The 25,271-nt window shown below is 31.5% G+C and overlaps 3 protein-coding genes across 3 annotated transcripts; 2 read left to right on the top strand and 1 right to left on the bottom strand.

Moving 5' to 3' along the window:
* The first annotated feature begins 6,743 nt into the window (after positions 1–6,743).
* Positions 6,744–7,831, top strand: LOC121391564 (heparanase-like). The gene is given in 4 exon segments (XM_041523147.1): positions 6,744–7,038; positions 7,041–7,061; positions 7,493–7,634; positions 7,705–7,831. Coding segments are annotated over 4 exon segments (585 nt in total).
* Positions 7,832–8,806: 975 nt separating this feature from the next.
* Positions 8,807–10,020, top strand: LOC121391563 (heparanase-like). The gene is given in 5 exon segments (XM_041523145.1): positions 8,807–8,967; positions 9,482–9,682; positions 9,746–9,837; positions 9,840–9,853; positions 9,901–10,020. Coding segments are annotated over 5 exon segments (588 nt in total).
* A 575-nt stretch (positions 10,021–10,595) lies between these two features.
* Positions 10,596–16,458, bottom strand: LOC121391565 (N(G),N(G)-dimethylarginine dimethylaminohydrolase 1-like). Its single transcript, XM_041523148.1, has 3 exons — positions 16,350–16,458; positions 11,375–11,484; positions 10,596–10,979 (listed from the first exon to the last, which is right to left on the bottom strand). Exons 1-3 carry the CDS (start codon positions 16,456–16,458, stop codon positions 10,596–10,598), a joined length of 603 nt encoding a protein of 200 aa, XP_041379082.1.
* Positions 16,459–25,271: the final 8,813 nt, after the last annotated feature.

Raw genomic sequence — 25,271 nt, 5'->3', positions numbered from 1 at the left:
TAAATTCTGTTACATTTAGTAGGTCTATTTATAACTACTAGAGATCACATGATGACGTTAATATGATGTTGTAATGTTCTAAAGGTTGTAAGTTGTATACTAACTATATTTTCAGAGCAAACTAAATTCTGTTACATTTAGTAGGTCTATTTATAACTACTAGAGATCACATGATGACGTTAATATGATGATGTAATGTTCTAAATGTTGTAAGTTTTATACTAACTATATTTTCAGAGCAAACTAAATTCTGTTTAGTAGGTTATTATAACTACTAGAGATCACATGATGACGTTAATATGATGTTGTAATGTTCTAAAGGTTGTAAGTTGTATACTAACTATATTTTCAGAGCAAACTAAATTCTGTTACATTTAGTAGGTCTATTTATAACTACTAGAGATCACATGATGACGTTAATATGATGTTGTAATGTTCTAAAGGTTGTAAGTTGTATACTAACTATATTTTCAGAGCAAACTAAATTCTGTTACATTTAGTAGGTCTATTTATAACTACTAGAGATCACATGATGACGTTAATATGATGATGTAATGTTCTAAAGGTTGTAAGTTGTATACTAACTATATTTTTAGAGCAAACTAAATTCTGTTACATTTAGTAGGTCTATTTATAACTACTAGAGATCACATGATGACGTTAATATGATGATGTAATGTTCTAAAGGTTGTAAGTTGTATACTAACTATAATTTTCAGAGCAAACTAAATTCTGTTACATTTAGTAGGTCTATTTATAACTACTAGAGATCACATGATGACGTTAATATGATGTTATAATGTTCTAAAGGTTGTAAGTTGTATACTAACTATATTTTTAGAGCAAACTAAATTCTGTTACATTTAGTAGGTCTATTTATAACTACTAGAGATCACATGATGACGCTAATATGATGTTGTAATGTTCTAAGGGTTGTAAGTTTATACTAACTATATTTTTAGAGCAAACTAAATTCTGTTACATTTAGTAGGTCTATTTATAACTACTAGAGATCACATGATAATGTTAGTAAAATGATGTTATTGTTGTAATATATCTCATTTGAAGACTCCATAAGAGTTGTGAAGTACATTTTACCACTGAGAAGTAAGTCAACAATAAGTACTGACATCACATGACATTATTATGATGTAGATGTATAGAAATGTATGCTTTACTTTGAGGGACCTACATTCAGTTAAAACTTTATGTTCAATTTGAATTACATTAAAAGTTAATATGATTTAATACTATTTTGTAAAATTAAAACAAAAATATAAAACGAATTTAGCAAAAACTTTAAAAGTAATGGAATATGAGTTGCTAATTATCTGGACATGGAATTTAGTTCCGACAATCAAAGGTGATCCAAGTCAGGATGGTTGTTTTTAGAGCTAACTAAATTCTGTTTAACACGTTTGGTATATGAGGGACTGTCAAATTTTATACCAAATAAAACACTAACATTATACAAACAACATGAACATTAACTTATAATGAGGCATATTGACATACAATAGTTAATACTAACTATATTTTCAGAGCAAACTAAATTCTGTTACATTTAGTAGGTTATTTATAACTAATCTATTTGGAAAAGCTAAATTAATCAATTAATTAAAATTAATGATATAGGTTTTTGTAAAAAAGATATAATATGATGAAATGAAAGAATTGTTTCTTGTAAAACTAAAGGAATAAAACTTATGTTGTAAGCAAACAATCAGTATAATTATAATATACAACAGAAATGGGAATAGTAAACTGATTGTAGTTGCTTATTAAAGAAGTAATATTAAAGATTATTAAAGAAAAAAGTATTACAGATTCAATTAAAGATGGATTTCAGTTTTAAAAAGTTACAGTTTCAAAAGAAATTGAATTCTAAACAATTAATATAAAACTATTTTTAATAACAAACTAAAAAAACAAGCTACAAAAGAAATAAATAACAATTTTCTATAAATGAGAAAAAAAAACCATAAAAGAGAAAATTGAGAAAAAACTAAAATTTGAACAACAAAGTATTTAGTAAAAGTATATAACTAAATAAAAAAATATTAAAAAAAACTTTTGAAACTAAAGTTATGTGAATGAAAACCACTGAGAAGTACATATTGACATACAATAGTTAATACAATCCTATTGGAAAAGCTACATTAATCAACTTAACTTTAAAACAAACTAAAGTTAAGATTGACTATAAATTTAAAAAAATATATAAAATGGTTGTTCTTTTAACATGAAATAAATAACAAGCTATAAATGAGAAAAAAAATACAATAAAATAATCCTATTTGGAAAAACTAAAAGAGAACAATTAATTAAAATATATATAGTATTTTGTAAATAAGATAAATATGATTAAATGAAAGACTTGTTGTAAAACTAAAGTTATGAAAACTGTTTTTTAAATATTAAAAAAAATTTTAATATAGAACAGAAATGGCAAGTAAACTGATTGTAGTTGCTATTAAAGAAAAATTAAAGATTATTAAAAAAAAAAGTTGAAATTCAATATGATTTCAGATAAAAAGTTATTTCAAAAGAAATTGAATTCTAAACAATTAATATAAAATATAAATAAGAACTAAAAAACAAGCTACAAAAGATTAAAGATAACAAGCTATTTAAGAAAAAAAACCATAAAAAAGAAAATTGAGAAACTAACTAAAAGATAAAACAAAGTTAAAAAAAAATATTTTAAAAAACTATCCTTGAAACTAAAAATTGACTTTTTTAGTGAAAACCTTTTTTTTTAGTTAAGAAAAAAAAATATAATGATTAAAAGATAAAACTATTTAAGAAAAAATATTTTAAAAAAAACCTTTGAAAAAAAAACTATAATGATTAAAGATAAACTATTTTAAGAAAAATATTTTTTAGTATAAAAGTACTGAAAAAAAAATATATTAAAAAAAAAACCTTTGAAACTAAAGTTAGTGAAAAACTGTTTTTAAATATTTTTTAAAAAACCTTTGAAAACTAAGTTAAGATTGACTTCTTTTAGTAAAAACTGTTTTTTTTAGAATAAACTATAAAAGATTAAAGATAAAAATATTTAAAGAATTAAAGTATTTCTTAGGAAAAAATGAAACTAAAAAATTACAGAAAAATAAAAATGAAAAGAAAAATACAAATGAAAAATAAAAAATAAAATAAAAACTGTCTCTGTAGTTGAAAAAAAGTCCAGTAAGGTCTCCATAAAGAAGTCCAGTGAAGGTCTCTCCACCAAGAAGTCCAGTGAAGAGTCCAATCCAAGAAGTCCAGTGAAGGTCTCCAATCCACCAAGAAGTCCAGTGAAGGTCTCCAAATCCACCAAGAAGTCCAGTGAAGGTCTCCAATCCAACAATTGTAGAAAAGAGAAGATAAAGAGTTCCCAAGAGTCCAGTCAGTCCGCCAGTTGAGAACATAGAGGGAGAAAGAGAAGAATAACAACTGGATCACTAAAGAATGGATGAAAAGTGGATGGATGGATGGAAGACAGCTCACCTTTTTCACCAGTGCTGCTCCTGCAGGGAAAGAAAAAGAGAGTAGTTATGAACTGTTGGTGAATGAATGGATGGATAGAGAGTGAAGAGAGACAGAGGAAGTGAAAAAGGACCACCAACCTACACACACACACAGCACACACACACGCACCCTAGAAGATCAGAGCTCCCCCCGCCACTCGGCGGCCTGAGATATTAAAAAAAATTTTTTTAGGCCGCCGAGCGGCAGGAGGGAGATGATTTTTAGAGATTGTATGAGTGTGTGTATAGTGTATAGGCTGAATAGCCCAAAAAAAATAAAATAAAAATAAAAAAGAAAAGGAAAGAAGGCTTGAAGGAAGAAGAGAGAAGAGAATGAGCAGGAGAGCGACTCATCTTTTTCATCAAGAGAACATCAGAGAACTGAGAACAATCAATCCATCAGTGAACTGAGAAGAATCAAAATATCAGTGAGCTGGAACAATCAATCCATTGGAGAACTGAACAGTCAAAATATCAGTGAAAACAATCAATCCATTGGAGAACTGAACAGTCAAAATATCAGTGAAAACAATCAATCCATTGGAGAACTGAGACAATCAAAATATCAGAGAACTGAGAACAAGCAATCCATCAGTGAACTGAGAAGAGTCAAAATATCAGTGAGCTGGAACAATCAATCCATTGGAGAACTGAACAGTCAAAATATCAGTGAAAAACAATCAATCCATCAGAGAACTGAACAGTCAAAATATCAGTGAAACAATCAATCCATTGGAGAACTGAACAATCAAAACATCAGAGAACTGATAACAATTAATCCATCAGTGAACTGAGAAGAATCAAAATATCAGTGAACTGGAACAATCAATCCATTGGAGAAACAATGAACAATCAAAAGATCAGAGAACTGCAAACAATTAAAATATCACTGAACAATGAGAAGAATCAAAATATCAGTGAACTGGAACAATCAATCCATTGGAGAACTGAACAATCAAAATATCAGAGAACTGAGAAACAATCAATCCATCAGTGAACTGAGAAGAATCAAAATATCAATGAAAACAATCAATCCATGGGAGAACTAGTACTGAACAATCAAAATATGAGGGAACTGAAAACAATCAATCCATCAGAGAATTGAGAACAAGCTAAGCAAAATACCAGAAAACTGAGAACAATCAATCCATCAGAGAGCTGAGAACAAGCTAAGCAAAATATCAGAGAACTGAGAACAATCAAAGACGAGTCGTAGCGACGAAGACCCACGGGGGTCTGTGAACTTGTATAACTTGAAACACGAAGTCCTTTTATGTTATCAAGACATCTCTGTCATACTTCATTTTGACAAACACAAGGCACAAACCAGTGACAATTTGGCGGGAAATGCCAGCAGACTACCACTATGTAATTTTTGGCTCGTCAGGCGCGTGCTAGTGGCTGATATTTCCCGCCATAATGATGGTCACGCGTTTCCTTGCTAGGTGTGTACACGTGCTCTAGTCTATATTCCCTCTCTGTTTAATTTCTGTTTTAATATTTCTTTTTAATCAAGGTCTTTTAAGATATTTCCTTTAGGCATTAAAATTAACGTTTATTATTTAATTTGCTGTTTGTTAACAATTTAAATTTAGGGTTCAGTGTCTATCAATACACACAAATTTATTTTGCAATTGCAATATATGATAAAAATTGTATTGAAACACTTCAATTTACTAGTGCTGATGAAAAATGTAGATGTATGCTAACTGTGCTTTTTATTATTGGACTCTCCTTGACTAGACTGGAGACCTTTCAATTTCCTGATGAGATCAACTCTGAAGCAAGAGCACCTACTATAGATACATAGATACTTACCATTAGTATCAACAAACTGACAATAATTTTATGTTTTGTAAAATAATATTAAATATTCAGGATAAATTTGCAATATCAAATTATTGTCATATGTTGAGTAGATTGTTACTCTTGCTAATCAAGCCAGAGACGAACACACCATTATAAAGCATTAACTAGATCTAGATAGAGTCCAAAACAACTCTTCTGGACTGATACCCATTCCAATGTGACATTAACAATTTCAAGAAAGAGTAATCTTAACATTGTTTTCGTTAAAGTGTATTTGGTCACTGATATAAATATTGAACCCACAGTTTGCTACTGTTTATTAATAGCAGAAGCTTAAGTATTGCAAATGAAATCATTAACAGTAGCAAACTGTGGGTTCAATATTTATACTACTTAGCTCTTTTCCAATGGAGTGTGTGGACCTAACAAACAAGAAAGATGTCCCAACCATAATATTGGATACAAGAATTAACATTGTTTCTGTCAGACAGAAAATCATTGATCAATGATAGGTAACACAGCATTACTGCTGCATGAAGTTTCTGAAAGATGCCAAAACATTGGTGGACGTTTTGCAAATGTTTGTGGGGTTTTCATTAGCTTTTGCCACATCTCTTTATGGTGGGCAAACCCCAACACAAATAACCTATTTTCAACATCAATTAATGGACCACCTTTGTCACTGTCTTGAAAATAAAACAATTAACCCATTCCCCTTCCAATGGTGAAAAAAGAAAGCAAAACAATGTGTTGCTGATATTAAATTTGGAGTATACTACAAGTGTCCTCAAGCAGAAGGGGGTAGAATGATTAAGTGCAAAGCTGTAAAGGCTGATTTTATGAAGATTGTGTTGAAATCTCAAGAGCCATTTGGCAGACCAAGAGCCATATATCATGGATATGTGGCACTTGTGTAAAACTCTTAATTAATTGTAGCATTACCTATATATATAACCTATAATTATAACATATACTGTCTTTATTTAGATTATATGCTGCCAAAAGGAGACCTAGGACCAAATTTTGCTGCCAAAAGTGGACCTATCTCTGGGAACAAATTTTGCAGTATAGTTCCAAATTAGGCATCAAAATTGGGTCCTAGGTCAAAATTTAACTTGCATAAATTGGACCTAGGTCCAATTTTAACTAGGAACTAATTTGTCATGATAGGGCTTCCTTGTAATTGAATGTGCAACAGAGCGATGATAGCTTTGGAAAGATTTATATTCTACCTTGTCCTCCTACCAATGCTATCTTGCAGCTGGAGAGGACATGATCATAACTCTCTCTGGCTCCATTTCTGTTACCTTAGATACAATTCATTGTCTAGTTGAGGAGGATTTCCTATCAGTCACTATTGGTATTGGGTCTGTCAAAAGAAATTGGTCAGATATTAATTTCACATCAACCAAGGTAATCAACATGGCTAAAGCTCTCAATCCAGCTATGTTAAGAGTTGGTGGAAGAAGGGAAGACTTCCTCATCTTTGACCCTAATGAAGGAGACAATAGGATCTATAAAAGAGACATCGATGACAATGTGGGGGACTCTAATTTCAAGATGTCACCTTCACAATGGGATGCTGTAAATACGTTTGTACAAAATGTAGGTTGGAAGTTAATATTTGGATTGAACCAGTTACTACGTAATACTGATGGATCATGGGACTCTAGTAATGCAGAACAACTTATTGATTATACTATGAAGAAGGGATATCAAGTAGCTGGGAGCTAGGAAATGGTAAGACGTGATATGGAGTATAATGATAATTAATTTATTTATTATGTTGTCTATAGAACCTAACTCATACAATGAAAAATTCAATATAACTGTGACTGGTCATCAAGGTGCTGATGGATTTCGTAAACTTCGATCAATCTTAATATCAAAACAATATCCAGTCAAACTTGTTGTTGGTCCTGATGTTTCATCACATTCGTTATCTAGAAATAGCTACTTGTATGAGTAAGAATACATGTTATACTGATCTCTTAAATTCTCTTTAAAAGTTTTCTAGAAGACATTAAGAAAGACCCTGATTTGATCAATGCTACAACATGGCATAGGTAAGTGGTACAATACATTCTTGTATTGATGGTTCAATTCTGTAGTTACTATGTAAACAGTGAAACTGCTAAAACTATCTGATTTCTATAGTGTTGATGTTTTAGATAAATTGTTTGATTGGATTAATGAGTTACAATCTATTATAAAGCAAACATCATTTACTAATGACATGTGGCTTGGAGAGACATCTAGTACTTATGGAGGAGGAAGAGCATTGTATTCAGAAAGCTTCATTTCAGGATTTATGTAAGTATATTATAAATTACTAAATCATAAATTTGTAGATTATAAGTAATTGCTTAATTTATAAACATAGGTGGCTTGATAAATTAGGAATAACAGCTTACTCACAAAAGAAAGTATTCCGTCAGGCATTTGTAGGAGGACATTATTCCTTACTTGACACTAACCAAACCCTTTTACCAGTAAGTACTTCCATATAACTTTGTACATTGTTTATGTCACTCTATTAGGACTTTTGGTTGTCAGTATTGTATAAACAATTGGTAGGGACTCAAGTACTGGAAGTAAAAGGAGCTCTTGATAAAGGACGTCATGTTAGGGTCTATGCCCACTGTGCTAAACCACTGTAAGATATACTACAACATGAATTTGTCTTTTATTAATATAGAGCACACAATGTTGTTATAATATCTCAATTCAATTATTCAGGTATCCCAAAGGTAGTGTAGTTCTTATGCTACTAAATACCAATGATAATATATCAACAGTCATCTTAATAATAGTGAACTAATAAACAGTGAACGAGATATATACTGGTTGTTACCATCATCTAACAATATTACCTCTCAGTGAGTGTAATATTAACTTTACTATTCATATCAAATTTCCTACTTAACTAGGGTTGTGTTGCTAAATGGTCAGGTATTACAACTTGTTAATGGAGACACCATTCCTACTTTATCTCCGCAGAATCAAGCTAGTGGTGCTGATATTGAGTTGTCCCCAATATCCTTTGGATTTATAGTATTTAAAAACTGCCGATGCTAAAGCATGTATGTAGTTATTATTATTTATAATGCACCCAATTTAATAGATACTGATACATTAATGTAAAAAAATCATTTTCTTATGTATGTTATATAATTTTAAAAATTCATTGTTTTGCCAATAACAATGAATATTAACACATTTACATATATGGATTAATCCTAGTGGTCAATAAATAAACAATGACACCTTTGCAAATCTCTGTCTTCTGCCTTGTCCTTCTTCCATTGTTATCCTGGGCAGGAAATGGTCACAAGAGGAATGACCTCTTCTCTGGTCCCATCTCTGTCAACTTGGATTCTGTCCACTTTATAGTGAATGAAGATTTCTTGTCAGTCACTATTGATGCTGGGTCAATTAATAGAAATTGGTCAGATATTAATTTCACATCAACCAAGGTAATCAACATGGCTAAAGCTCTCAATCCAGCTATGTTAAGAGTTGGTGGAACAAGTGAAGACTTCCTCATCTTTGATCCTAATGAAGGAGACAATAGGATCTATAAAAGAGATATTGATGACAATATAGGGGACTCTAATTTCAAGATGTCACCTTCACAAGGGATGCTGTAAATACGTTGTACAAAATGTAGGTTGGAAGTTAATATTTGGATTGAACCAATTACTACGTAATACTGATGGATCATGGGACTCTAGTAATGCAGAACAAATCATTGATTATACTATGAAGAAGGGATATCAAGTAGCTTGGGAGCTAGGAAATGGTAAGATGTGATATGAAGTATAATGATAATTAATTTATTATTATGTTGTCTATAGAACCTGATTATATGAAAAGCAGAATACAACAGTGACTGGTCGTCAAGGTGCTGATGGATTTCGTAAACTTCGATCGATCTTAAAAGCAAAACAATATCCAATCAAACTGTTGTTGGTCCTGATGTTGCAACGCTATCTAGAAATAACTACTTACATGAGTAAGAAACATTTTGTGCTGATTTCTTAAAGTCTCTTTAAAAGTTTTTTAGAAAACATTAAGAATGATCCTGATTTGATCAATGCTACAACATGGCATAGGTAAGTGTTACAACACATTCTTGTATTGATGGTTTCATTCTGTAGTTACTATGGAAACAGTGCAACTGTCAAACTATCTGATTTCTATAGTGTCAATGTGTTAGATAAATTGTTTGATTGGATTAATGAGTTACAATCTATTATAAAGCAAACATCATTTACTAATGATATGTGGCTTGGAGAGACATCTAGTACTTATGGAGGAGGAAGAGCATTGTATTCAGAAAGCTTCATTTCAGGATTCATGTAAGTATATTATCTAAATCATATTTGTAGATCATAAGTAATTGCTTAACTTTATAAACATAGGTGGCTTGATAAATTAGGAATAACAGCTTACTCACAAAAGAAAGTATTCCGTCAGGCATTTGTAGGAGGACATTATTCCTTACTTGACACTAACCAAAACCTTTACCAGTAAGTACTTCCATATAACATTGAACATTGTTATGTCACTCTATTAGGACTTTTGGTTGTCAGTATTGTATAAACAATTGGTAGGGACTCAAGTACTGGAAGTAAAAGGAGCTCTTGATAAAGGACGTCATGTTAGGGTCTATGCTCACTGTGCTAAACCATTGTAAGATAACTACAACATGAATTTGTCTTTTATCAAAGTGCAGTCTATGTACCTTTTAATGTAGAGCACACAATGTTGTTATATCTCAATTCAATTATTCAGGTATCCCAAAGGTAGTGTAGTTCTTATGCTACTAAATACCAATGATAATATATCAACAATCACTCTTAATAATAGTGAACTAATAAACAGTGAACGAGATATATACTGGTTGTTACCATCATCTAACAATATTACCTCTCAGTGAGTGTAATATTAACTTGACTATTCATATCAAATTTCCTACTTAACTAGGGTTGTGTTGCTAAATGGTCAGGTATTACAACTTGTTAATGGAGACACCATTCCTACTCTATCTCCGCAGAGTCAAGCTAGTGGTGCTAATATTGAGTTGTCCCCAATATCTTTGGATTTATAGTATTTAAAACTGCAAATACTAAAGCATGTATGTAGTTATTTTAACACTACATATTTTTAGCTGTGTTTAATAGAGCAATGGCCAATATTAATAATATAACTCAATAGGAAACTAATAAATATAACTCAACAGCAAATACAATAATAAATTATTTTCTTAGTCTATCTGATACTCAATGAATTACATGTTAGAGAACCGTCAGCTTTAGCCAGTTCAGAATTAGGTAGAGAGATCCGTGGAGTATCAAAGGTTTCCCATACTTTAAAACTCTCAGGGTACTCATCTCGAGGAGGATGACATATGACCCCATTTATAAATTGACAATTAGCACCATTATTATCAGGAAAGACGACTCGCTTGTAGCTATGTTGGGCAAGCTTTTCTATCTCTTTCCAAACTTCCTGTCCTTGAGGGCTTCCACCTATTGCTATGGTATCTATACCACAAATAGAACAGAGAGATGTAAGATGGAGAACACCTCTAGGGACCTTGATCCCAGTCACAGACCATGAGGGAAAAAACTGAGAGAACTCCTCAATTCCAGACTACAGAAAGAGGAATAAAATAGAGATGTAAGCAAATATGGGTAATCTATTGGCATGCAAGGCTTCTAAATCAGTTCTAATTTCTGTCATTGCGTCTTACAAAATGTGACCTGATTTGCAAAAAGGGACCACTTCTGTCAAACATTTGTGACCTGACTTTTGAACAAACTACTGTTAAAACATCTCAGTTTTGTATCCATACAGTTGGTACATATGCATAACTATTGTACATGTGTGTAAAACTGTTTTTTTGTTATGTTTTAACAGTGTGTCTTTTCACAAATCAGGTCACAAATGTTTTGACAGAAGTGGGTCCCTTTTTGCAAATCAGGCACAAATACTGATCTATCATTTGAAATGTACTAGTGTTGCTATTATATTATATATTCACTTACAGTATTAGTTCTTTCAGACAACCCAATCAAAAACTCACGGCCAGTAAACAAAATATCACCACTATCTAAATGAGCTCCTGGAATCTTCATCTGAACTATTTCTTTTATTCCTAACTGGTTAGCATGTTTCTCTATTGGTCTCTCTCATTGGCCCTACTTCTCCTGCTCTTGTCTGTGGTTTCATTTGAGTTATGAGCACCTTACCATCAATAACAAAGCCGAATCATTTACAAATACACTATCAGGATATTGCTCATCCAGTGGTACCTATGCACACACAATTTGAAAAAGATACAAAAGATACATCATTCATAAAACACTATCACCATAATCCTAAATATAGTAACATGTAACACATATCCTAAATATAGTAATAAGTAACACACATATAGTAACATGTAACACATATCCTAAATAAATAACACACAATGTGCATGCCACCAATTGTTTGAACAATCAATTCGTTGTCATTCAGTCTAAAATAAGAACTATTGTAATGTAATAAGAAACATAGTGTCTTACTAAGTAGTTGACATAACTACAAGCTAATTGGCAGAACTATGAAGATTTAATAAAATTCATCATCAGAGATGTTTAAACTACATAAACTGCCTAGTCAATAATTTTAAATTGTTAAGGCTTCTCAATGCAACCTAATAGTTTATCACTAGACTAAAATATCTCAATAGTCATTGATGTGGCAACCACAATCTGTTTGTATAGTGTGATGTTACTATTTATAATATAATGGGGCAATATAATTGCATTAAAAGGGTGCTTCTCATAATATTGCTTATACTTCTGTAGGCTTTAGTACAGAAGCCGAAGGCAGCCATCCATTTCTACTTCGTAATTTCGTATTCTACTTTGAAGTTTTCCAAAAATATTCTAATTCTACTTTGCAGTGCTCCCAATTCCAATTCTATTTTCTATTCTTCAATGGAATATTTAAACAACTAAAATCCTATACCCTACCATAACTGGAAACATGTCGCTTCACTCCATTCTAAGAGACAGCTAGTGGTGCTAACTTCACTTCATTGAGCTCAATACAGTGAAGCACGAGCACCGCAAGCTGTCTCTTAAAATGGAGTGAAGTGACATGTTTCCAGTTATGGTGGGATATAGGATTTAGTTGTTAAATATTCCATTGAAGAATAGAAAATAGAATTGGAAAAACTGCAAAGTAGAATTGGAATATTTTTGGAAAACTTCAAAGTAGAATACGAAATTATGAAGTAGAATTGGATGTCCGCCTTTGGCTTCTATACTTTTAGGCCTTTAGGGTTACACGTTGCTAATAAATTAGGCAGTTTGATGTAGGTCTAAGTGCCATTAAAAAGACAACCAAGTCTTAACTCAATGATGCTTACCTGGACAATGTTCCCATTGACAATTTTGTGTTAGTTGTTCTATTTGATACTGATGCTGTTGTCTAGCTTTCACTAAGTTAATTGGTATCACTGGCTCGTTCATACGTAATGAGTTGTGACGAAACTCTCTGTGAGACTTCCAACAACGAGACCAGAACAATTGAAATAATCTTCCACACTTCTATGAGCCAATCTCTGTTGCAAGAGAAGAGAAGCAGCTTTATGTAGCCACAGCCATTTTAGTTAGTACTCTACCTTACCTCTTTTGACTTTACTAATTATAAGGCACTCACTTTAGCTCCAATCAAGTGACATCTCCTGGAAATGTGAGGTCTAACAAGGATACAACTCTTCCACATGTTGGTTAACCAAAACATGTGATTATTAATTAGAATTTGTCACTCAATGAATTTTTATTAAAATGAAGTATTAGAGATTAATACACAACAGTAATATCAGAATTTATTGATGAGACTGCCTGGGAGCCATCCCTACTTAGGCATCACTATTGTATGCCTGATATGTATATAATCATAGCATAACATGTAGGTAACTGAAATGCAACAAATGTTAGACCACAAGCAAGCCATGACAGTTATAGGATAACATGCCTTATCACTTTAGAATCAATAACCACATAATTGTTTACACAGTTATTTTCAAAATATTAAGTTCATAAGCAGTGACAAACCTTATACCATAAAATGACCTCCATAAGAAGTGTAGTAAACAACAAATCAAATAGTTATATTGAATCATTTTAAGAACACCTGATTGATCTAACCAATTTAAGACTATTTAATTAAATTATATAATACAGGCTGAGATGCTGTAAAGTTGTAAACAACATACTATTGTCACATAATACACATAGTGACAGCCCAAATATATATATAATACACATGTACTGAATACATAAATTGACAGCTGTTATGGCATCCATCTAAATAAGGAGTTAATTTTTGTTGCTCTGACAATTAACTGTGTGACTGATTGAGTTCTCTGAAGAGAGTTAACTGTATGGCTGTCAATCAGACATGCAGTTAACTGTCAGAGCAATGAAATTATCTCTTTAGTTAGACAGATGACACAAGGGCTGTCAATTTATGTATTATGTATATAAGGGTTATCACTATATGTATTATGTATAAAGGATGTTGCTATTAGTTTTAAAGTACATAAATGGGCAGTTCATTTTATTGTAATCACCAACTAAAACAATATATGTTGTTAATATCTTTCAATGCAAGTATTTGGTGAGGATATGTACAATTACAATGACAATAAGCAGTTAAAAACAACCAATCTATTTTAACCACTGTAAAAGTTGATTTAATTAATCTGTTGTCATTCTTGTTGTAAACAGTACATAATGAGATACTGAGAAGTAGTAAAAATTAATATGTTATTTTAACAACTAATTTGTAGCTTACATGTATGGATTATTATGTAATATAGAATTCTTGTGACACTATGTATCAACAAATTATGCAATGTGTAATTTGCATAAATTCCACATTCCATAGTAATCCACCATTGTAAAGTACAAACTATTTGAAATAATGTATTAATTTTTACAGTGATAATATAGTTGTTCAGACATTACTGATAGTATAATGGTGTAAACAGAAGTAGACAACATGACTAAGATTAAGCAAGACGTTCCCTCCCTTTCTATGTTACTACAGTGTAAACATAATAAACAAGACTATATTATATATTACATAATAAGATACTGAGAAGCAGTAAGTACAACACTGTTTTAATCACAGTGATACTACAGTTGTCCAGACGTTACTAATAGTAATGTTTAAACAGAAGTAGACAATGGGTTTCCCTATTAAGAGAAAGCAAACAGATACCTGCCTTTCCTGCAAACATAAGATGGAAATAGACTACATTTACATACTATTAATGGTCTATTGTCTAATAGGATGTAATATAGTATAGCATACACTACTCAACTAATAGTTTTGTCACTAGTATAATACTAATGAGAGCAGAGTGGTGTTTATTAAACTTCTCAATATCTCATCATTTATTACAATAAGACATTTTTATTGGAATTTATTTTGTGAAGATTTCAATATATGAAAATTATTTCACTTTAATAATTACAATAATAGTTGGTAGACAATAAACAAGCATGAAAATTAAATATCAAGTACTATCAGATTACTAGTATATGTACATTAGGAATGAAAACAATACTTATGTTTATTTTCAATTTAGACTAAACAATTGTTTACACATGCATGCCCACCTTTATAATCATTATATTGGTTGAATCAACCAATCAACTTTTACAGTGATAAAATTCACATTACATATATTCCATAGTAATCCACTTAAGCTAAGCTGTAAGTAAGCTGTAAGTAACTGACGATCCATGCAATGATAATTAAGACTTGCCTGGTCAATGTTCCCAGGTTTTTACAACTGCCAAGCATTTTTTCAATGACTCATTCAATGGTGCAGGCAATAATTGACAAATTGAATTAGCTGAGGCGTAGGTATATAGTGAGTACTGATACAATCTATAAATTCAATTAAATTAAATGTAACGTATATATCAGCTTTACTGAAAGAACTATATTATTACAACAATTATGAGTGATATTGTGTTGTTTGTTGTATGTTAAGAGGAGTTGTGAATGATGGAGCATGCATGCAGTACATTTACCTGTCATCAAGTGAATAGACCTAGCTATATATATTCCCATTGACTCTTATATATTCACTGTGTCTCTTTGTTGCAGTTCAGCTTTCAATAGAATGTACGTATGTATTGATTGTCTTGAAAAACATGTCTGTGACACTGACACTCTAGATCTCTGAAAGATTCTGTCATAAAGACATAGGAGAATTAGCAATTTCACAAATGGATACAGTCATATGAATCCTACTCACGAGGCTATCTCGATCTTTGAAAGCATTCATAATATTACATTTGACGAGCTGTCCGTGCTCAGTAATTGAAACCGTATGACTGCAAGTATAATCAACGAAAAGGTTTTGCTACACGTACAGTATCATAGCTTCTGCCATGTCCCCAGTCTTCAAATTTATATTAGCAGCAATCCAGTCTTATACAACACCAATAGTATGATCAGGATATTAATTAGTTCTTGTTTTTAGTAATTATTTTTCTCTTCTAAAATGTTCAATCAACTCAATAGAAGAAAATCAAGTCTTATATAGCAAGACAATAATAAGAACTGACATGTTAACATGACAATACTAATAAAATACCTTGACTTACAATTAACAAAACTGTGACCTACAAGTAAATAGTATTTGTCCAAAGTAGTCTCTAGCACTACAGATTAAACAATGCCATTATAAATAATACTGAGAAAAACATCAAAGCAATGGTAGGGACAATGGCTATTGAACTAGAAGGATATCGATAGACAGATCGTCCATTAAGTTCTTGCACATTACGATAGTTTTGCAGTAAGAGTGATCCATTAGAAGTCTGGGTTTTACGTAATGTTACAAAAAATTGTGCAGGAACGGAAACTGTTGTGTTAAGAACATACCATTGTACTACTCATTACACAGAGGAGTTGTCAATGAACCCTCATAATGATAATAGCTACGATCATTTGGCAGCATTGACTGGTAAACAACACCAAACAGTTCTTCCTCCATATCAAAATCAGGTGGCGGGTCAACATTTAGAGTCTGCCATATTCCACTAAGTGCCATGCTGGAGTCAGACCTTAGGAGTACACCCACTACAGTATAGTAACTACCACTTGTCTTGTCTCCTCCTGGCAGAAAATGGACAAAGTGCAAACTCACCACTATATTGAAAGTTATTAACAAGATGCTCTGATCCAGTTGAGTCACTGGCGCCCCAATGGAAGTGGAATTGAGCCAACTGATATTGGCCAGGTGAGTAGTTGTAGTAGCTACAGGATCATATGGCGAGGGAGTAAATTTAAGTGTGTGTCCGTTGTTGCTCCAGTTACCAGAGACACTTTCATTCCAATTGCTGAAAGTTAGCGCTACGAGGCTGGCGTTGTTGACCAAGGTGTTAGTGTTAATGTTTATAGGCGACTGCCTTTGTCCTCCACAGAAGGAACCATTGAGACTGTTCCAAGCTTGTTGATCGCCGTATGAGTAAGTAACGCCTGTGGCATTTGTAGCCCCAGCAAGAATCAGAGAGATGACAACAAAACGAATGAATTCCATCGTAACCTTGAGTGGGAGGTTAGTTGATGTGAATAATCTTGCTAGAATGTTCTTAGTTTTAAAGACAAGACAAGCAGCTACACCCCCTCTTTCGAATTTGGTTACTATAGTAAGTTATTAATAGTTATTAATTAAATAAACATGAGTGGGTGTATATCCATGCGTTTCAAAATATGAACAGTCACTCTCTTCTTATGATAGAGAATGGAGACTAATGAGAAGGAATCAGGTTGATTTAATTCTATTTGGTGCTACTGGATTCACAGGATCTTACACAAGAGTTTAATTCATCAAGCTTTGTAATCATATCACCAACATAGTGTGGGAACCTAACCACAGAGAACCTCCATTATGTATAGCACTCTGTGGTCATTATCTTTACAAAACTATACTAATTCATGTCAGAAAAAATGCATCAATTCTCTTTGTGGCACAACAAAACTTATCATTAACTGTTCTAGTTCATTTTTGCTTCATGTTGAAAATTCGATCAAGTCGTGTATGACGCCACTTTGACCATATTAATATCACATGAGAGACATATTTCATGGAAGATATTGCTGTATATTTTCATGAAGAACCTCATCAGACCAATATATTTATTGCATAGGGATGTGGTTTTTATTGTTTATCAACAGATTTTGGAGTGTTTTTTGTTAAGACAGACTTAGGAGTTAGTAGGTATAGTAATTGTAATAAGGATCTTAGCTCAATAGTTAGTACATAATGCTTCAAGGGGAGGTGGATTAGGGTTAATTGATGTGGGAAGTGTGTAAGAGGGTCATATATTATTTGGCACTAAAGGTCTGACTATATTCCTATAACACTGACATAATTCTATAAATCATTTGTTATTGGGTATTTGGTATAATATTATGAATTATGGTAACAGTAATTAACAATCCCATGATAATAGTATTATAAAAAGTAATTTTAACTAATTATAGTAATAGTATTAGTAATAAAAATTAATTATAGTAATTAGATTGATCCTTTGATACATGTAGTTGTAAAAGAAATATATTTACTTGACCACAATCATCAAAGTACACTGTATGTCTGCTTGCTATAAGAAATAACCATAAAAACAGCCACATTCTCTTGATGTTACCACACACAAAAAAGAAGCACAAAGCCATCTTCTAATACTATTATGGCCATGCATCTTCCTCCTAAATAAATCAGAGTTCAACTTAATTTTACATTTGGTTTTCTCTATGTGTTTGTTAGGTATATAATGAGAATGGAATGTTTTGCCATTTCCAGATCAAATTGACACTGTTGTTAGTTACATTACTGTTGTTAGTTACATTACAGTAATTTTTTTGATATCAAAGTAATAATATGTGATCTTGTAGTACCTTTTGTTGAACCTTACTTTGTCAGATTATTCATTCAAAATTGGATCATAGCATTCATTTCTGTCAAATCTAAAGACTTATGGAAACTTACCACTCCCATGTGACATTGTTCACAGGCCGAGAAGGTTAGAAATACCTTACTTATATTATCTCAGTAATATAGCCATATTTGATAATCTTTAGAGGTCTACTATTTGACGACAGCACTACTATTAATGGATTGTGCATTGACAACTGTATCTCTGGAAGGATTTGTCGTAAGTCATTAATTTATATAAACATTTTAGGTGGTTATCAATCTCATGATAAAAAACAATAACATAACAATGTTTGTAATGTTGTCTACTACTTTCATTTCAGGTACAAAAAAAACACAGAATTACTTTCATAACAAAAGTAAAATTGTAACAGTAAGTAAATGGTATCTGTTAAATGTAAAATAAATAAATTTTGTTTACTCTTCACAATACACCAACAATTGATCATGTCTTTATCATGGCTTGTTCTATATAATCTTATAGTACATCATATTATAATGCAACTAAAGTCATAAATGTCATGATGTCTGCTGTGTATTCATAGCTTACACAATGGGATAGAGGAATGCTTTTTAAAATAACAAATATGTTTGTTCCCAACAGAATAAATTCCTTTCTCAAATAGGACTTATATTAGGTTGTCCTGATCTTGTTAACAGAATGACCTGATAATGGAGATGTATGTAGTCCCGTTGTTGCTTTTACTATTATTGAGAAACTAAGAGGACAGGTCATGTGACTTTTGAAATAACTTAATAAGATTATTACAATCAATGCTGAAATATTGTCTCTTTGAGTTTATTATTAAGAATATGTTTAGTACATTAAACTATTGTCATGTGTCTTCTCTGCAATGAGAATATATCAAATTTATATGATTATCAAATGATTATTGATCTGTATTAGAAGCTAATAATGTTAATAGAAGCTACTTAGCTTTTCCCATTTAAATGTAAACATTAATTTATCTTTAGTTAAAACACAGGATGCATGATGTAAATACTGAAATGTATGTAATGACAGTTTAATTACTACATCTTAATTATTCTGGAGGTAGCTTCAACGTATGTAATGACAGTTAATTACTACATCTTTATTATTTCCTGAGGTAGCTGTAGTGACAGTTAATTCTACATCTTAATTATCTCTGGAGGTAGCTCAATGTATTTATTTCCTGAGGTAAGCTCAATCATGGTTTAGCTCCACCTCACTAAGTTTACTCCACCCACATTAAAGAAGCAGTCATGGCTGTTCCTTTGATGGTCTCTGTGTCCTTGGCTTCGTGAACAAATAGAAGCAGGCAACTCTGGAATCAAGTAATTATAGAATATTATTATGCAATGGGAGAATTACACGTATCTTTGCATGTGGGATTAAGTTTTAATATGCCAAGACAAAAATCCTTCTCACTTCTAACTATCATTGTTTTTTATTGTATAGAATTGTTGATGGCACATGGCATCTACCATTATGGAAGAGAGATGGCAGAGGCTGAATATTGAGGTAATTGAAGTTAGAAAATCAACAAGTGCTTATATACACATATTTGTACATGTACATAGCATATTCTAATATCTATATATATAGTATGTGTTGGACCCATAAATTTCTTGGAGTACATTTATGATAGTTTTTGAAGTTATCTACCTTAACATTTTGGCTAAAAATGTCAAAGATTTTTGATCTGACTTGAGACTACATGTGTGTACCGTACCTAGGTTATACAGATCATGAATATCATTAACCTTTAGCATCTGGTTTATTAACAAAAGTATAATTTTAATAATTACACTTTGCTCATTGTTATATTTATCTTATTTTTATTATTATAATTTAGTCAGCATATTGAAGGAGCTGTAAATTTAATGTTTATGAGATTGCTAACAAAACAGCTCCCTTTACCGAGACACTCCCTCTGCTGAACAATTTGAAGAGGCAATAGGAAGGTGTAATTATATATATTATTTTATAAAATTGATTACTGACATTTTTTTCAGTTGGGTATAGGTAATGATGATCATGTTGTTATCTATATAATAACGCTAATCTAGGTATGTTTTCTGCTCCAAGAGTTTTGGTTTATGTTTAAAGTAAGTGATTTTCTGCTAAAAGATAATCTCTCTCTCTCTCTCTCTCTCTCTTCCTCTCTCGCTCTCTCTCTCTTCTCTCTCTCTCTCTCTTTCTCTCTCTCTTTCTTTCTCTCTCTCTCTATCCCACCAGTATTTGGTCATGATCGTGTCTCCATACTTGATGAGGATTACCAAGTGGTTAGCTGAAGGAGGGCAGGTAGTATCGCAGGACACAGCCGGATGTTAAAGTATATCCAGCAAATAAAATGATAATCATGTCTCTATTAACTTTAGACAGTTTTCATATAAATCTTCATATAAAGCTGAACTTCATAGCAACTTTGAACAAACAATTGGAAGCATATAAAAACAATAAAGGCAAAGGTATTGTAAACAAGATTATATGAAATTACTTTTATAATTGACATGTTAATAAAATCTGACTAATACATTGTTTGTTAAAAATGATGTTATTTTATGGAAATTTGGTTGCATGTATCCAACATGATTTGAAAAGTGTTAATAGTAGTAATATATCATGTTGTTACTGTTACTATAAGAAAGTAGCTCAAAAATGTCTCCAGGTGTTCCTATATAAATTCAGTGGTGTGCCTACTGCCTGAAATCTATTATGGTCTATGATCAAACAAAATTGTCATTAGCCAAAAAAAAACAGTCCATTAGTATTAAAAACATTACAGTGTTTACTTATTGCATTTAGTAATTTTGATAATCAATTTCAAAGAGTATCATGTAATGTATTAATAAGTTGACATTTAATAATGTAGTCTTTTAGCTCCTAGATCTGCTCGTCCTCCTGGGAGGTACAATGGCAAAGATCCTGAACCCAATCCAAGTTGTATCTAATAATATTAATCTCTATCATTACCATTGATCTAAAAACACTTATTAATATTTATTCTAGAAATTCCTAGTGTCATATAATATTGGAACAACAAACCTTTTCTGGCGTCATTTTATAAATTCTGATACAAAAGTTCTTAAATCACCTGATGAAAGTACAACAAGGTATCAATCTTTACATTAACTATATTATTATTGTACTGAAAATACAATAATACTACATTTAGTACAGTATTTTTAGATTTTATTTTCTTTAGTATTTTTTCAGCCATTGGTGTTGTCCTTGAAGAGCCCAACATTGCTTTGTGTGGAGGCGGATAACTGCTTGTTGGATTGCACTTGCGGCTAATGTCTGTGACAAAACCATTCCCAGTGTTTTACTGTAAGTATTACTTATGGAGGATTCTAGTGTGCAAACTGTGTATATAAGATGGTATCTTTCATGTATCATCTACTTGTATCATGTCAACCTTTGAACATTTATGTTGAAGAAAGAAATGCAAAAATACTATAATAAAATATATTTTGTTATTGTTTATGTTCTATTGTTCAAATAGGGCTCTTGGTTAGAGTGGTTCAAGAGAGGACCTGATGATACCAAAGTCCTCGGAGTCAAAGGAGAAGATTTGAAGTAGCATAACAATAGTAGATGAACTGATTGACAAAGAGTTTTTTTTTAAATATGTGAAATTGTTTGTTTGTTTGTTATAGTTAGTTATAGTTTGTTAGTTTGCATTATTTCCCAAGTTATTTATATTCATTATAATATAGGGGGAAGGTCTACTGGTACATTCCTGACACACTAATATGTCGAGCAGGTAATATGGCGATTACTGTTCTTGTGTATTTCTGTTCTTTTTGCTATCTCCTGAACGTGTAAATGGTTATGAGTTATCACTGAATAATTATTAACAACAAGAATGTTATTTTTTTTCTTTTGCTCTATTCTTTGATGATAAACTAAGTTTTAAAAGATTGATAAATTTTTGATATTGTCTTTTTAACATTACCTTTCTGCCAATTATATTCCAGTTAGATATTGTTATATATAATGAACACATGATAACTTTTAAGAATGATATTATAAGGACATTGAGTTAGCTTGCTATTCCCCATAACTCACAAAAAATCTCCACTTTAAGTTGAATCATAATAAGGTAAAACAAAGTAGTAATACCAGTATAGTTCACTAAATATTAGATAACTTCTTATTGATAAGAGTTTTCAATTGTATATAATAAAATATTTGCTAATAAACACAAATGAACACAGCAGATTACTTATGATGTTAAAGAGTTAATTTCCAAGAGGTAACAAGAGACAAAAGATAATCAAGTAATGTGCTAAAATTTAAAATTGTTTTTAAAAATAAGAAAACCTTAGATGTCAAAATGTGACCTGAGTGGGTACTAAGGCCCTAATAAGGGAGGTCAGATGTTACTTCAATTTTTCCTTATTTTGGTAAAAATGAGTGGTATTAATGTGTGTTATCTAAACAGATCTAGATTACAAAACATGACAAGATATTTCCCTTTTAAAATACGTAAATAACAATACATCTCACAATGACACTTTAACTATTCATGTTGAGTGTATTGCTACTAACATACACGACTATCTCATAACATGTTTTATTTGAAGTACCTAATGCATTTTAATAGTATAAATTGAATTGAACCTTACAAACTGGACCACTCACTACAATGACTACACATGCGCTACATTGTAACATGATATGACTTAATTACTAAAGATGTCTCCTTACATTGTTTTATATATACTCTAAGCTTGCATTGTCATGAATAATTAGTATGAACTATAGTAACCATAATAACCATAGTAAAGATAGATTATTATTTTATATTTTTATTTCTTTAATCCATATGCTTTAAACTGCTCTGATTAACATCATCAAGACCTTTCATGTGCTTTGTTGGAATAATGTTTATAGTTTAGTTACTGGAATAATCGACAGACATTGTTTACTGTTTCACTATTCCTTTATGCTATAGCTTTATCAAATGGTGCTGTAATTCTATCTGTAATGGATTACTTCATCATCCTATTACTATGGTATTGTGAGGGTCTATTATAATTATGGATGGGGTAATATCTGTGATGATGACTCTACAGTTCTACTGAAGCTGACGTCATCTTCCATCAGTTAGGATATACTGGAGCCTCTATGTTACTCTAGAGCTGGATTAGTGAAGTTAGTATTCTAATACACTTTATGATGTCTCTATTTAATTTATAGTTATGGCACTGATACTCTATCTATGAAGATGATGACCTTAACTGTGACAGTAGTAGTTACCTCACTATCTTTCAGTGTTATTTTGATACATACATGATTAGTGGATGTCCTAACACTACTTCATACGATGCTACTGTGTACTGCTGTAGTATTAACATTTTCCTAACGTATCATTTTTTGTACAGATACCACTAGAATCTGGGACAGTAAATCCTTATCCTGGTATGATACGTCTTCAAGGAGGTGATTATTCTAATCAAGGACGTGTTTTGATGTCTACTGTAATGCACACCAGTGGGAACAAATATGTAATAATGGATTGGGTTATGCTGACAGCACAAACTATTTGTAGACAACTGGGATATAACTATTACTATAGATATGATCACCTCCATTTGTAAGTTCGTTAAGTATTTGTAGTCATTAAATGATGGCCAATTGAATGTTTCAATCTTTTGACACTTCAGATCTGGTAGTTCCAGTCAACCATTTGGAATAACATACATTCTAGTTCTTACTCAGACAACATGTTATGGTAATAGCAGTTCCTGTCCATCAACTTCAGTCAGGACTAGTTGTTCCCACTCTGAAGTGTCACTGTGGAATGCAGTAAGTGACTGTTTTATACAACCTTTTTTTAATTGTATCTGACATGAATGAAGTCTGACAATAAAAGATTTTATTCACAAATAATTCATGCATTACTTGCCATGTTGACTATATCTAAGTCCTGGAATACAAATAATGTTTTTTTAAGCACTCATTCATGATCAATATTGATTTATCATTTAATATTTATTAGGGATAACTACTTATGCCTCTAATTAATAGTATGTTATTTTTGTATTGTATCATGTTTTCAAAACTGACAGTTCTTTAAAGTTTTAATTTGAATAGATCTCTTCAAATATGTAAAGCAACATAGAAAAATAGAAATTAGTTTTAAAATATTTTTATCAAACATTCTTTTATCTTTTAGTTATCATCTTAGTCATACTGACTGCAATATACATGTTCATTTTATGATAGTGACCTTGATTTATTTTCAATGATAGCATCCTTTTTTTAATTTGATTTATTTTCCTATAGCTTATAAACACTTCATATGGTCAATACTATAATACAGAGACTACATGTTCTGGATTAATTAGTAAGTGATGATAATGTCAATTTTAAACCATAATGTCTGGCATTGTCTGCTATTGTAATATTAGAGTGATTGCTTATAACTATAATATGATTAATAATAGTTAATAGTCAGATATTGAGTTATTCGTCAATAAGGTGATACTTTAGTATGTATGAACTGTTCCTAAACCTTTTAAATTAACAATAAGGATTCCTCTACAGATGATATCCACTTAAGCGAATTTTGTGCTTGACTTTTTAGCATTACAATTTTACATGTTGTGTAATTAAAAAAAAATAGTAAACATGATGCTTGAAATATGTTGTATTGATAGATGATGCTACCAAGAAATTTGTATTAATGATGATGTCAAGAAATGGGGCCAATGAATCTTTAGCCCTAAGGATAACCCATCATCCTATTACTATGGTATTGTGGGTATCTACTACAATAATGGATAGGGGAATATGTGGTGATGATTATTCCTACAGTCTCACTGAAGCTGATTGTCATCGTGTCATCAAGTTAGGATATACTGGAGGCCTCTACGTACTACAGAAGCTGATTTAGTGAGGTTTAGTATCATAGTGCACTTAAAGAAGTCTC

The sequence above is a fragment of the Gigantopelta aegis genome, unplaced genomic scaffold, assembly GCF_016097555.1.
Source record: "Gigantopelta aegis isolate Gae_Host unplaced genomic scaffold, Gae_host_genome ctg2654_pilon_pilon, whole genome shotgun sequence".
In the NCBI taxonomy this organism is placed as follows: Eukaryota; Metazoa; Mollusca; class Gastropoda; order Neomphalida; family Peltospiridae; genus Gigantopelta; species Gigantopelta aegis.
Note: the sequence above shows the minus strand (reverse complement) of the source record. Positions and strands in the feature narration are given on the sequence as shown.

Coding starts and splice junctions, on each gene's coding strand:
- LOC121391565 (XM_041523148.1), bottom strand. CDS start 16,458: ATGGCACTTAGTGGAATATGGCAGACTCTAAATGTTGACCCGCCACCT. Junction 11,485..16,349: donor GTCAATGCTGCCAAATGATC/GTAGCTATTATC, acceptor CTAACCAGTTAG/GAATAAAAGAAATAGTTCAG. Junction 10,980..11,374: donor TGTCTGAAAGAACTAATACT/GTAAGTGAATAT, acceptor CTCTTTCTGTAG/TCTGGAATTGAGGAGTTCTC.